The following is a 15,593-nucleotide window of genomic DNA, read 5'->3' as shown; positions in this document are numbered from 1 at the left end:
TCGAATGTGGGTAAGTTACATAAAAAAAGCTACATTTTGAGCAAAAAGCTGAGAGAAAAAATCACGTTTTTGTGTAGTAATCACAGTACTAGCCTAATTCAGGAGATGCGTAACAGCGCCCTCTACCTTACAACAGTGGGTTGTCTTGTCAATGGCAGGGAAGCGTTTTCTCTTAAAAGCTGAGATAACTCAGCAATGGCAGGGAAAGAGTTAATAAAAGAGAAACTTAACTTCAGCATTAGCAAGTTGCCTGCCACAAGCTAATGAAACAGTGTCTATATTTATCAGGACTACAAAACATCAGGATAGCCATCAACCAATAGTGGTTGTCCCTTATAGTAAATAGTCAAAGCAATAGCAAAGCAACTGGCAACTCAGTTAAAGCTGGAAAAAAGCCCAAGCAACAGAGCTTGGCAGAAAAATGCAAATAACGAAACTTAAGCTGCTTTAATTATAATGGCTGGATATACTAAATGATGAAAAGAGCCGCATGATATTATGGTATAACTTTAGCATTCAGAAAAGCCATTTGAAACATCATTTATGCAGAGAAAAGAGAGACATTTACCTTCTTGAACTGTTTATCACTGCTGTCAGACATGGCTGCAGACGTTGGTGGGATATCTGGTGCTCTCAGGGCTGAATCACCTGTGGTTTCTAGAAAAAATAAATACAACATACAAATACAAATTATTGTTCCCCTTTTTTCACATTTAGAAAAAATAACTGTCATGTGACAACAAAAATTAGCATTCGAAAGCATATATTTAAAGCAATTACATCAAGTCACCATATCCCAAAAGAGACTCAAAGGTTTGAAAAGTAAATGGTGCAAAAATGCTTGAGAAATAGTTAAAAAAAATTACCAAGGCACACTTTAAGACTACATAACAGAGCATATTATTGTAAGATTGTAGTGAGTGTAGTAATGAGAATATTTACTGTATGAGAACATATGTGCAATATGCTATAGAAAACATGAACAGGAATATGAACATTATATAAAAATGCAGTTCTAAGCAATCGTTCCCTCTCTAAGATAGCAAGAATTCAGATTAGATATTCAGCCAGTGTACTTTTCAAAACTCTTGAGCTGTAAGAACTTCACACATAGAATAAACCACACAGAATAAATTAGTAATATCAATGGAAAGAGAGAAAGTGACAAACACAGGGAAGGGCTCACAAAATCATTAGAGAGGGGAAGGTGAAGTCAAGGGACCAAGTGGCAAGACAATTAAAATCGGAGAAATCCACATTCACAGATACTGTTAGTGTCATTAACTGCATCTCTACTGTAACTGTAAATGCATCTAAAACTCACTGTGAGTGACCTATGCTAACTGAACGCTGTAGCATCCAGTTAAAAGATCTCAGCTAAGGGTCTATTATAAAAAGTCTTTGTGATCCAGTTTAGACTAAATATACACTAGCCTTAAAAAGTTTGGGGTCAGTAAGATGTTTTTTTATGAAAGAACTTAATATATTGGTTCAGCAAAGATGCATTAAATTGAAGAAAAGTGACAGTATAGTCATTTACATTGTTACAAAAAAATTATATTTGAAATAAATGCTGTTTCTTAGAATTTTCTGTTCATGTGACACTGAAGACTGGAGAAATCGCTGCAGAAAATTCAGCTTTGCATTACAGGAATAAATTTCATTTTAAAATATATTAAAATAGAAATCAGATATTTTGAAAACATTAGAAAAGATATAGCCAACCCCAGACTTTTGAAAGACAACGCAACACTGTAACGCAACAGGAAGCTTGACTTTATCTTTTAAGCTTAATAATATTAAGCTTCTGTCACATAAAGAAGCTGTAGCTCTGTAGAGACAATAAAGCGATTTCTGACTAACAACATTTTTAGAATATTTGAAAGATTATTCCCTGTTTTGCTGGTCCATCCTTAGAGGCGCACACCCAACCATCAACTTAAATCCATTTTACATCAGTGCAGCAGAACAGGAGGAATCGAGGCACGCTAAGTGAGGCATTTACACACCTAATAACAGACGCAGACCAGAAGCTCCATTGACTTCACTACCCAAACCTGTGAAGAACGTGGAGGGAGGGAGAGGAGAAGGGGGGAACAAGAGGAACAGATGAAATGAAAATAAAATAAAGGCTGTAGAAAAAGCATGGAGCGCTCATTCCATTACACATTGGATTGGGATTCTAGCGGACAAGCAGTGTCAGCAGCACTGTACACTGGGAAACATGTTAAGCAAATAAATAACCCAGACTTACGTGAAAAATCATAAAATTCCTCAATGTCATATTACCATTAGGAAGAAATTGATTATGCATATATGAAAATGATTATAAGCAATGCAGTGTCTAAGAATATACTGATCCATTTAGTTGGCAAAAATCACAGAGACAAACCACATGGACCACATGGTTCGATTTAGCACCTTGAAGCTTTAAAGATTTTAACATTCAAACACATTCACATAAACGGTCTGACATTCACAAAAAAATGCAGTAAACTACGACGGCAAAGCTGACCATTTTTCATGTGTCACATGATACTTCAGAAATCATTCTAATATGCTGATTTGGTGCTCAAGAAAGATTTCTTGAGATTATCAATCTTGAAACCAGTTGAAAACAGCACAGCTGTCACTTTCACTGTCACTTTTGATCAATTTATTGCATCCTTGCTTAAGTATTAATTTCTTTTTTTTTTCAGTTTCATTTCTCCTTATTCAGTTTGTATCCATCATGAGGTGTGTGTGAAAGACATTGCTTACCGCTGGAGAGGAGGCTCTTCAGGAAAGTGAAGTTCTCTCCGACCTTTTCCATATCAGGTAGTAGTTTGGCTATCTCTTCTAGTTCAGGCAAAGCTCTGGCGAGCTTGTCTTTATTCGGGAGCAAAGAAATTACATCATTAGCAACCCAACCAAATGTATCCAGTGCACTTGCACTAAAAATACAAAATAATAAAATGTATATCAGAATAAAATAATATATCGGTATCGGCCGATATATGGCCGACTAGCCTTAGCACACACAGCTCAAACAGCAATGCTTTTATTTTAAAAAGTAATAATAATTTTAGATGGGGTTTTTTGCAAGAACATTGATGCATTATTAATAATAAATAGAACTTTTATTTTTCTCATATTATTTTCCATCAACAATATGGTTTAATTAAAATCATTTCATTATTGTCCATGTGGAGGCTGTTCCATTTTATTTATCCATGGCACATGCCTTTTTATTTTTTTGTACTTGTTGTCTAATAACTTGTTTGCATTATTCAGGCATATTTTTATTAAATACTTAGGCACATCTGACAATATATCGGTTATTGGCTTTCAGATAAAAAGAATTATTGGTTATCATATCAGACAAAATTTCATATCGATGAATCCCAAGCATAAGCATATATTTTTTTATCAAAATATGGCTCTCTGAATTACTTACCTAAATCAATATTTTCACTCAGCTCCCAAATGAAGTCTGGCACAATCCATGTGTATTGGCTCATATCAGGAAACATATCCTTCCATTCATCGTAAGTCTGTAAAAAACAGAACAGACAGTATTTACTAGTAGTGGACTAATAAACATTTTGCCTGATTCCAACAGCCAATTAGTATTTTTGTTGATAACTGATATGATGGCTGATACTATAAATCACATGCTTAATCTGTTAAAACAACATGATGACATTGAAAACCAAATATCTGCATCTTGTTTAAAATAGGACAAGCAGCACACCTAGTGTTCATTCCAATTCAGATTTAAATTCAGACTTTGCATGTGCAAGTAAAATGACTTTGATGTCAGTCATTACAATTGGCTCAACACAACCAAATAGTTAAGCATACCTTTTTCGCTGTATATCCACCTCCAACTGCTGAGCCCAGCAAGATGTACCTCAGTTTCAGCAGTCTGGCAGCAAGTCGGGCGACCCAGAATGTTCGGTGCTGTTGATAGCCGTGTCCTCCTGACCGGGATTTGGGAGGACGCATGGGGAGCCTGGAGAGAGACGTGTAATGGCGGGCCGCTGAGCAGTGAGGTGGTCTTTGTGGATTGTTGTTAGCAGAGAAGCGGTGATGGATGGCACGAGAGAGCGGGTGCAGTTTCTGCAACGGAACTCTGAACTTTACCCCCATTCTGGAGGGAAGCAGATTCTTGCAGGCAATGCTGTGGAGAGAGAGACACTGTGATCATTCTGACACATGTATACTCTTCTGAGTCTCTTATTTTCCAGATTATAACAATTAGGGATGTACGATATATCGGCCACCATATCAGTATTGGCCGATATATGTTCATTTTTAATGTTATATAAAGCCGATAAATAATGGACTATTTCCTTTACCTGAGACATTCAGATGCGCACATTATTTTTATATAATTTTTTTGTTCGCCATAATGGTTTTAAATTGCTTGAAATATGATTGGAATCATTTTGAAACGTTAAGTGCACACACAGTTAAGTGCAACATGTGCAGCGCATGTCTGTCATATAGGCTACATAAAATTATAATGAGAACATTATAATTGTGTGCTTGGGACATGGCTTTTAATGGTGAGACTTTTGATTTTGTAATCAGGCTCTCAAAAATTATATAAAAAGTTGGATTTATATTTATCGGCCAATATATCGGTTATCGGCTTTCAAATATAAAGAATTAGCCTTATGGTATCGGCCAAAATGTTCATATCGGTGCATCCCTAATAACAAAATATGTAAGAATATTTGAAGAATATAGATTATATTGTTCAAATGCAGGGCTCAAGAGTAAGGTTGGCTCGATGGCCCGGAGCAAGTATCAAATGGGCCAGCTGGTAGAACTGGCGCAATGCCAATGTTTACAATCAAAAGTGTGTCAATTTATAGTTGTTATGGAGTAACATTAGGGTTTTGTGTGTGTGTGTGTGTGTGTGTGTGTGTGTGTGTGTGTGTGTGTGTGTGTGTGTGTATATATAAAACGTAGCAATAAACATTTAATGAAAAATACAAATTTTCTTACATATAAAACCAAATTGTTAAAAAGCTATTTAAATAGCGAAAATGTTGCCAGGTGTTCTGCTTTCTGTCAGACAAACCACAGCATAGTAGTATATGATATAAAGTGCCAAATTTGACAGCTGTAGCCATTTTAGGTCTAGCAAAGCTGGCAATATTTTGATACTATAGAAGCTAGAGTTACAATGGATTGAAAATTATAAACAAAACACTAACTTAATGGTTCACGCGTGTGCTATCGTTTTCGATTAAGAGACAATGTATAGCTGTAATTGACTAACTTTAGGGTTTTTTGTTAATAAAACTAAGAAATAAACATTTAATGAAAGATATCAATCTATTGTAATCTAGCTAACCTAACCTAAATGTTGGCACTTGGCAGGTCTCCGTCAGACACACGGAGTATGCAACACCACAGCATTGTATAAGATATAACAGTTAGCCTAAAGTCCCAAATTTAACAGCTGTGTTAATAGACCAACAAATGTCTGACAATGATACATTTTAAGTGACTAAAATACATTTTCAAGCAAGAACGCAAAACAAAAACTCAGAGAAGATCTTGGTGGTTCCTATTACAGCTGGCCAACGGCTAACTTAGTGTAGCTTTAAAATGGGAGTAGCAGCTAAATATGTCAAATTAGACAGCAATTAGCTAGTACTGTTATATTTAAAGTATATTATTATGATATCAACGTAGAATTTTTGTCGATAATTGATGTAATTTATCTAAAAACGTGAAAAGTGAGTCAGTGCTCGGGTGGTGTCTATTTAGTGCAGTATAGCCTGTCAGTGTCATTTAGGAAACGATAAGTAACATTAATCATTAAGGGCGATTCTTTACAGTCAACCGTCCTTTAAAATTATAAATTAGTGTATTTATATCACATATGGGATTAGGCATTTTTATTTATATATCCAATCACCTGGTTTCCAGTCTGTATCTGCGTTAAATTCTGTAGCTGCAAAAGAGCTAACGTTACTCTACTTACCAGGTAACTACACTTCCGGCTCGTAACATCCTGCTATTGGCAATTACGGAATATATAGGGGTCTATCAGATCTCTTTCCGATATAAAATTCAATTCATCTTTCCAAATGTGGCACTCAGGTTAGCTGCGTGGCTAACAAGGGCATAGCAAGCAGGCGATCACCAGTGCCAGTGTCAACCTGTCTATGGTGTCAACTGCTGCTGGAAAGTAGTTCCTGGTCCACAGCGTGACGCCAATGCTTTCAAAACAAAAGTCAGCAAAATAAAATTCACGGTTTGAGTCACATGTAATGGAAAATGTTCTTATTTATTTGTAATCTGAAATGACATGATGTAAAGATGTGACTTTTTATGAGCAGTATAACTGGAGAAGAAATACTTAAGGACCTTTTTTTTAAAACACTATGGTAAAACAACACCAAAAATCAAAGATTTCTTAAGTACATATTCTCAGAAAATAAAGTGTCTGTAAGTAGAAAACAGTCAGATTTTTGACTATAATAGGATTTCATCACAGTGTATAAACATGACATTTCCTAAATGTGTGCAGTCAGTACAATGGAGTTCCTTCATTTTTTTTATTTATTAAAATCTTTGCTCATTATGAGAGGGTAATGAAACATATAAAGTGGGACATTGTAAGACTCAATCAAGTCCAATTTGTAGGCAATACCTCTGAGATTAATTTTAGGTTCTAGCTACTTGGGATTGCAAATAAATTCCACTAGAGGGCTAGTGACACAGTGCATAGATGCTATATTGAACGACTAGCTTTAACCTTTAAATCTTTCACTTTACATTTACCGAAATGACTGTAGAACTATAACTGTCATCCTCACAGATAAAGTTAAGCTCAAGAAAAAAAAAAAATATTTTCTATTATGAATGTCACCTGTTAGACTGTCCCCCTGAACAAAGACTGTCTTGTACTGAATGTGTAATCTTCCTCTTTGAGTGTCTTCATTTGGCACGGTCAAATTTTATTAAACTGTCAGTGCTCTTTGTTCTGGCTTCTGGACTGTGAATAGTGTAGGCTATAGACAAGTTGTTCGGGCTGAATCCATGTGCTTATGACGTGTGACCTCCTGGGATGATGGCATGATATTGATATAGACCGCTAACTAAGTAGGCTATTTCTCTTTAGACAATGTCTGAAAGAGAACTTCTCCAGATAAGTGTCTTGCTTTTGTGCTACAATAGAGTAAAAAAATATGAGACAACTAGTGAAAGTGCTTTCGTTTTTGTTTTGTTTTGTGTCTTTTATATAAAATTAACACCTTAGTGCCAAATGCAAGTGCATGGCGCTAAATATTAAAGCGCAATAAGATGCAAAAGGGAACTCAATTACCCGCTAGCTACAGGTCGGAGTAATGGGCGTGTGAAAGGTGCTACAACAGAAACTAGCCCCCGGCCCTAACCCTAAACGCCACATCCTGACAGACAGATTTTGTGACCAAATAAAGACCTTTCGCCACGCCCCAATCTTTCACCACGCCCATTACTCCAAACTGCAGATACGGGAACGTTCTATCACTGAATAAAAAATACACAAAATGAAATTGCGACTTTTTTTTCTCCCAATTCGGGCTTTTTTTTCGCAATTTCAGATTTAAATCTTGCAATTCGGGCTTTTTTTTCACTCAAAATTGCTTGATATAACTCACAATTGAGACATATACATTCTTAAAAATATATTTTTTTCTTTATTGGCATTAATGGTTTCATGAAGAACCTGTAATGCATGAAACCTTTCCATTCCACGAAAGCTTCTTTATAGTGGTATTAAAAATGTCTTTACAATAAGAAAAACATGGTTCTTTTGAGAGCGTTTCACTAAAAGTTTCTTTGGGGAACCACAAAATGGTTCTTCCATGGCATCACTGCAAAAAAAAACTCTATTGGAACCTTTATTTTTAAAGTCGTCATGAAATCAAAATGTACCCTATTTACTTTGTTAGTGCACATTATTAGTCTTGTGGTCAACAATTAAATGTGCAAGTTATAAATACACACAGAAAAAAAAAACATTTTAGTCATGGAAAATTTTCTGAGAAGAGAGCTCACAATTATGACTTTATTTCTCGCCATTTATATCCCGCCTTTATCGCGCAATTCGGACTTTATAACTCACAATTGCAAGTTTGTATATATCGCAATTCTGACTTTATAAATTTCAATTGCGATATATACAAACTTGCAATTGTGAGTTATAAAGTTGTAAACACAATTTTGTGATAAAAAGTTGCAATTATATTTCAAATTGTTTTATTCTGCGACGGAAACAAGCTTCCATAGATAGCCTACTTGGATATTTCTGTGCGCAAAAATCCGAAGTGTGCACTCATACAGTACGCAACAACTGCTAAATTGAGCTCTCTTTCATGTCTTCTTGCGTTTGAACGGACACAAATTCACACAAAGTTATGACAAAAAATGCCCGTCTTGGCGAGTATCCTTGTAAACATAGTTGGTTATGTCTTAACTGAACATAAACAGATGACAAAGAAAACGCATTTGTATTAGTATATTGGATCCGTGCAGGTCTTAAAGTGACACCAGCCTAATATTCCTGCTGCTGTCTGTGTCATTAATGTTAATACAACAACAAAAGACAAAGATAATCACTCCCTGCTCTTGTCTGAATAACATTTGTAACTTTGCGGATTAATCTATATTTAATTTATACAGTGAAGACCATTCAGTGTTATTTTACATTTGATTACTTTATTGAATTTCTGTCTCTGAAAACTAGGCTACTGTTAGACTGAAAAACACTGTTTATTTCATTTGTATATTTGTTCCATTTGTTTGTGCTACTGCTTGTAATTAGATTTTTTGTTCTTATTTTATTACTGACTGTTTACTTGTCTTTAATATTTAAAGATGGTTTCAGCAGTTTAAAAGGCTGCTATACTGTATCTAGGCTTTTTGGTTGACACATGATGTAAAATGTCAATTGAATGCACACTGCCATAGCAAGTTTAGATCAATCATAGCTCTTAGCTAAAACACGAGACATGATCAATTTGCATTTGTGCTAGTAACGCAGTTATGAGACAGGAACAAAGCTGTTGTCTCCCTGTATTGCCATAAGTTATAAGCCTGGGTATTTTCACTCATCATTCAGTCAATGAATTTATGTTAAGGCCATTCAAAACTCAGAATATGATTAACACACTGAAAATATATGTTGATTCTATAGATGCCTTAAGGACAGTGGTTATCCTCAAAAGATACTCTCACTTTCTCCTCATGTGTTGTAAACTGCGTCATGAGATCTTCTGAGGCCTAACAAACACTTTCTGGTCAAGTACACACTGCAGCTAAATGTGATTAATCCTGTTCTGTTCAGACAGAGTTTAAATTACTAGTTTGAACTAATATTGTAAATTGCAATTTCAGGCCGACTCCTGTATTCTGTACAAACAGTGTTCAAAATGTTTTTTAGTTAGCCTAACTGCCACATTTAAAGGCTGTCGTCATCAAGACCTTGGTGTGTGTATGTGACCTCCTCTTGAGATAATTATATACAAATATAGCAGGTATATTCTAAGAATATAGAAGTAGGTCTATTTTAATGTAAGAAAACACATGAAATAGAACCACAAACAGAGCAACCATTTTTATGGTCAAATAAATCAGTTGTCGCTTGCACAGAAGTTTGCACTGAATCTGGGAGGGAAACTGATTTATTTTTTATACTCAGTGTTTATTCTCGTTCAACTGCTCCTTCTGTCAGGATAGTTGTATTTGGTCACACTCAACCCAACCCTGAATGACCTCTTCTACTTGTTTTCCATAACAACATGATTCATCAACTTTAAACTCCTTAGTGTTATAATCTCTAAATTATGTGAAAACCTAGATGGGATAGCAGGATAAGAGTAAGATCATTGAATATAGCAAAAGAGATGGTCATTTAGATTTATGTGATAAGAAGCACTTGTGTTAGTGTAAGGACATACATCGGGTTTGGGTTTTAGTCCAAAACTATTTAACCCTCAGACGGTCCTCGGTCATCTCTGACCGAAAAGTTTTGAATTTCTAAAAATCACAGCTTCATCGGAATGTTATGAAACTTGGTGACTTTTATGGCATTATGTATGTAAATACAAAAAAAAATTGAGGTCATTATCCGAGCATGCTAAGTGGTCGTAAAAAAATAGTAACGATTTTGGTCTTCGGTCAAAAATGACCGACCCATAGGAAATGAATGGGAAATTTACAAAAACACAAAAATTCTCTGAATAGCAGGATAAGGATAAATTCTCTGAATTTTTGTCTGTACAATCTACAATTCGGCCACGATTCAAAAAAAAAAAGTACACCGCAGTAAAGGGGTGACACTCTATAACATCAAGAGTGCAAAAAATTCACACCCACCCACACACACACATCCAAACACTTTTATACACATACACACCAATAAATTCAGATTACAAAAAATCTGTTTGAATTTTAAAAAATCACAGCTTCATCGGAATGTTACGAAACTTGGTGACTTTTCTGGCATTAGGTATGTGAACACACAAAAAAATTGAGTTCATGATCCGAGCATGCTAAGTGGTCGTAAAACAATTAGTCACGATTTTGGTCTTTGGTCAAAAATGACCCCCATAGGAAATGAATGGGAAATTGACAAAAACACCAAAATTATCTACAAATCGACCATGATGAAGAAAAAAAGTGCTCAGCAATGAAGGGGTGAAACTCTAAAACATCAAGAGTGAAAAACATAACATAATTAATAATTATAATTAATATATATATATTAATATAATAATTATTATAATAATTAATAAAATGTTATAAACCTTGGCAAAAAGTATTATTTGAGAATTTCTAAAAAAAAAAAATGCATTCAATCCACATCTTAAAAGTAAGTTATTTGTTCCAAAAACAACTAGAATTCACAAGCATCTCCATTTAGAGCTATACAGGCATCTAGTGGTATAACCCATGCAATAACATGATTTATTTCATTTTATGTTTAATTTTTTTATTATTTATTTTTTTAAAGCCTAGTCTCTATTTTAACCGAAAATACTGCATAGAAGAAAATTAAATAATAAATAAAAATAAAATAAAAAAAATTATTATTTTCAATGGCAAAAAATTGACCATAAATATTGCATAAATATTAATAAGTTCAATCAAATTGTCTCAAAATACTAAATTAAAAAGAATAATTATAATAGAACAAAAATAAATTGCATTGGTTTTACTGGGATGGAGGAAGTTTCATTTTTAGGTGTCCGGTCACTTCTGACCGGGAAGGCCCAGGATGTGACTCCGAAACGAAGACCGTCTGAGGGTTAAGTTGAGGACAGGTCTTTCTGTCAGTGCTTGACACAATCTGATTGTAGTATCTGAAATATCACATATTGCATTTTTTAGAGCATTACCTTTTGCTTGGAAAAGAGCTATTTTTTTCCACAAATTTGTGTAGTAGCCTACTTTTGTTCAAAAAAAATCTGAAGAGAGAATTAATATTTATGTAAGTGTAACGGTTACCAGCTGGAGTGCCCTTGAGAGGCTGAGAGCAGAGGGCACTCCACATCAGACTATTGTCATTCCCTCACAAACTTCCCTTAACTCACTGCCCGGACTCTTCATCCATTATCACATTCACCTGTGTCTCATTATCTTGTTTCGCTCACCCCATATAAGCCTGGTTTTCTCATTCATTATCTGCGAAGTCTTGTTTAGTGTTACACTGCAATTCTGAGCATTCTCCCTGGTTTCATGTCTCTTGGTTTTTTGATTTATTGCCTGTTCCGTGGATTACTCTTTTGCCCGTGTTCCCTGCCTTGTTGTGTTCGTTTGCATGGACTGCCTGCCTGTGTTTGACCTTGCCTGTACTTTGGATTATGTCTTTGGATTACCCTGTCCAAACTGCATTTGGAGGGTTGCCAACTGTCCCGTATTAGCCGGCCCGGGACGTCCCGCATATTGGGCCTAATTTATTTGTCCCGTATGGGACCTCCTGTCCCGTATTGACTGCTACGCTCAGCTGATCTAACCACTGACTGATACAACAGCAACACGACACTTGAGAATGATCACTACACTGCTCATCCAATCACAGCCCACACTCACGCACATCTGACCATACGAATAACAAACTCTTAATTGAGAATTAATTATTCTTTTGGTACAAATCATTGTTTGATTTGCCAACAGAATACTCTGCTGTCTGGTCGCTCGATCCGGACTCGCGCTAACGCCCAGCAAACACAGAACGTTGGCACAACATAGGCTACCCAACCTTCTAACAACAACAACATGGCCAAAAAGTTGCTATAACTACGTTGTGTGGTGAAGGTTGTTACGGCGTTGTCACAATGCTGACATTGAACCACCGTTCAGGGCCATTGCTTGAAAACGAGGCTGTGAGGGATAGAATACAGTGTGTTTAGTGTATTATAATAACAATCAGATTGTTCACTGGACAACATGTAGGCCTACTCGTCACTGCCCGGAAGCGCGAAAATCAGCCTTTTAAATTTCAACCAACCGCTGGGCTTGATTCATCATCAAGCAAGGATACGTGAGAATTGCGTTTAATTTACCTCAGCTAAATAAGATACGGAATTATACAAACACAACCTACAACTTCCTTGTCTAAGGGTTCTCAAGTCTCACGCATTGGCCGTGAGACACACGCAATTCAACCAGTTCACACGCTCACACGCCACACAGTGTATTTCTCACGCTGAAAAGGCAATGCCAACCAAGTTGTCCTGCAAGCTTTATACATAATGTTGTATACGAGGCGCGGGCACACAAAGTGAAGTTTCCTGCCGCCAGCGCGTCTGTATCTCGGCCAGATTGCGTTCGTTACTATGGCAACATAGATGCGTGAAGTCCGCGAACACACGGAAGTTGACGGACATATTCTCGGCCACCGCGACATCGCGCGAACACACGTCGTCATGGAGAATGTAAGTTGGAAGAAAGCTCGCCTAACATTTTTAGGCTAGAAGTAGAACATTTAATAGCCCCTCGTATACATTATTGATGCAGTCAAAAACTCTACAACTACTTTGCAACCAGGCCAGAAGCTTTGACTCAGTTTGGCTAGTTATCTGAAACTAAGGGAAATGTTATGGGAAGGAATTAAGATGTATTTCTTAATTTTATTTTAAATTATTATACTGTATTAATAGTCTTTCTAGTTACATTAAGGCTACGTGTATTAAAGCAGAGTGCCCTGGGTAATATTTTATATCCTGTCAAAACATACTAATCATAGCCTAGCTATTGCATTTGTATTTTTCAAAGATGTCAGGGAAAAATGCAAAAAGATTTGTTTTTCCAAACTGTTTGAAACAATTTGTTATTTGTAATTTTGAAATATAACATTAAAGAGTAGGCCTATATTTGATGTGATGAATTGCTCTGTCATTTATCAGATTTACCAACTGCTATAAGCACGTTAATGTTTTTTTTTTTGTGTATGTTTTTTGGAAACGCACAGAGAAAAAAAATGTTTGTAATCGCTCCCACACCTGTTTATTTTTCCTTTGATTTGTCGTCTCATTCGTTTCTTTGCTATTTTCTCATGTCTGCTCATGCTAGTCACTCCCTGTATATAATGTTTTTTTTTTTTTTTTCTCACAAATGTATGACTTTTGGAAGTGCAATTTGATTACCATATGCTTAATAAAGTTGAATTAGCTTACCTTCTATGTCGTTTTTACTCTTCAAAATGTAGGCTACACTTGCAGGTGTTGATTATAATTAATTTAGGCCTACTGTTAGGCCCATAAATAACAATATTTAAAAAGTATATAATTATCTAACATATGACTAATTAAAAATTAACCACACAAAATAACATGCTAAATGAGGATATCTATATCTAGCATATTTAAAAATGTAATTGTCAGAACGTGGTCTCTCTGTTGCTGAATGTCGGGCAACAATGTTGCTACGGCCCTGTCGCACATGTTACAATGTTGCGAGCACATAGACAGCGATATTGCCCATTGCAGAAATGCAACGTTTTGGCTGATCTTGAATTATATTAATTATATTAATTAATATTATCTCCATTCTGGGTTTCATTCAAAAATAAATTATTTCATTCATTTAGAATTTTTATACTGTAAGTGAGTCACAATTATAACTGCATGCCCTTAGGACTTTTTATCATGCCTTTTTTATAAACTGACAGTGCATTGTCAGTGCAAACTGACAGTAAAGGCTTTTACATTGTTAAAAATATTTATTTTTTTATCATAACATGGTTGAATTACATTTAAAATATATATTAATATAAAAAATTGCAATAATGTTTCACAATATTACTGGGTTGTTGTTTTTTTACTGTATTTTGATCAAATAAATGCAGCTTTGAGGATAAGAGACTTCCTTCAAAAACTATTTTAGTTTTGTCCTATAAATTGTCTTTGAAACAATATATAATATCCTAAAATATCACAAAAACATAATATTTTTATTCAGCCTCGATATCCAATCAAACTGTTAGATTAAAAAAGCATGAATTTATGAATCTATTAAGCATATGCGTATTTACATGTAAGCATATATAAAGATTACATGAAATGCTAGAAATAAAATTGACTTTTGCATGGCAAAACAGTTTCTACATCAAAAAGCTATTAAGCAGAACATTATTTGAAATGTGGTAGAAAATTCATAGTGGGAATTTACCTTTTTTCTGTAAAAAAAAAAAAAAAGTCACAATCCACTTATGTATGTATACATTTTTTTAACATTGTGAGAAAAGTGCCCGTAGTTGAAGAAACATATGCGCATTGTGCAAATCTGTTTCTGTAATGACTATAATGCAGGCAATATTTCTTCGCCGAACACAAGGAATAAAATAAATAACTAGGCGTATAGTGACCCAGAATTCACATAACAGTTAAGGACAAGGATCAAACATGTCCACAGGTGCTGTGTGTTTTCAGTGTCTCTGGCCACTCATACTGTACGCTCTGCTGCCCCCGAGTCCAGCGGTGGGAACAACTGGAGCAGGACGAGCAGGCGAGGCTTGGGGGTGGTTGTGTGCCCCAGATCGCTTCTTCCTGAAAGGGAGGGGTTTTATCATATTCTAAAATGGGGTCAGCTGAAAATACGTGTTACTGAACGTGCAGCTGCAACATTTGGAATGTGAGAATAATTTGACTAAATGTTGTACTTTTTTGCAAATATATAGCTTTCTGACTGTAGGCAGACATAATCTGTCGAAATGATTCATAACATATTTAGGATTCGGTTGGGATGGAGGGATGGATGGATAGAATGCATAGCAATGATATACAAAAATAACAAAGATATAATGCATAACAATGTACATTATGAATATCTATTTAATAAGAAGTGTTACCATATCATCTTATGGTTTGTTGATTAAACTGCTGCAATATAACCCACATAGTTATACTATAAAGCATTTGTCATGATCAGAACAAAGTCTAGCCATCCCACTCGATCATGCCATTCTGCATTGATTGGTAATCTTGCTTTACTCGTTGTCAGACAGTATAAGTATAAATACATGATCACACCGACTCTCATAACACATGCTGGTTCTCGCCTGCTGCAGTCCATAATTATTGACAGGTTTGATGTGCTCATTG

General features: G+C 35.5%; 1 protein-coding gene across 6 annotated transcripts in view; it reads right to left on the bottom strand.

Moving 5' to 3' along the window:
- opa1 (OPA1 mitochondrial dynamin like GTPase) overlaps positions 1-6,199 on the bottom strand; it is a 42,994-nt gene extending 36,795 nt beyond the window's left edge. For 2 of the 6 annotated variants that reach the window (XM_056253999.1, XM_056254000.1), the window contains exons 1-6: positions 5,984-6,199; positions 3,844-4,162; positions 3,437-3,533; positions 2,761-2,868; positions 2,010-2,057; positions 569-657 (exon numbers count right to left, since the gene is read on the bottom strand). In XM_056253999.1, the coding sequence (XP_056109974.1) occupies positions 569-657; positions 2,010-2,057; positions 2,761-2,868; positions 3,437-3,533; positions 3,844-4,162; positions 5,984-6,012 (690 nt within the window). In that variant the 5' untranslated portion in view covers positions 6,013-6,199. The remainder of the gene's footprint in view (positions 1-568; positions 658-2,009; positions 2,058-2,760; positions 2,869-3,436; positions 3,534-3,843; positions 4,163-5,983) is intronic. The other 4 variants (XM_056254002.1, XM_056254003.1, XM_056254004.1 and 1 more) reach the window with 3 other exon arrangements.
- Between the last annotated feature and the right edge of the window lie 9,394 nt (positions 6,200-15,593).

This window comes from Rhinichthys klamathensis, unplaced genomic scaffold, assembly GCF_029890125.1.
Source record: "Rhinichthys klamathensis goyatoka isolate OS25496 unplaced genomic scaffold, OSU_Roscu_1.1 h1tg000109l_1, whole genome shotgun sequence".
NCBI lineage: Eukaryota > Metazoa > Chordata > Actinopteri > Cypriniformes > Leuciscidae > Rhinichthys > Rhinichthys klamathensis.
Note: the sequence above shows the minus strand (reverse complement) of the source record. Positions and strands in the feature narration are given on the sequence as shown.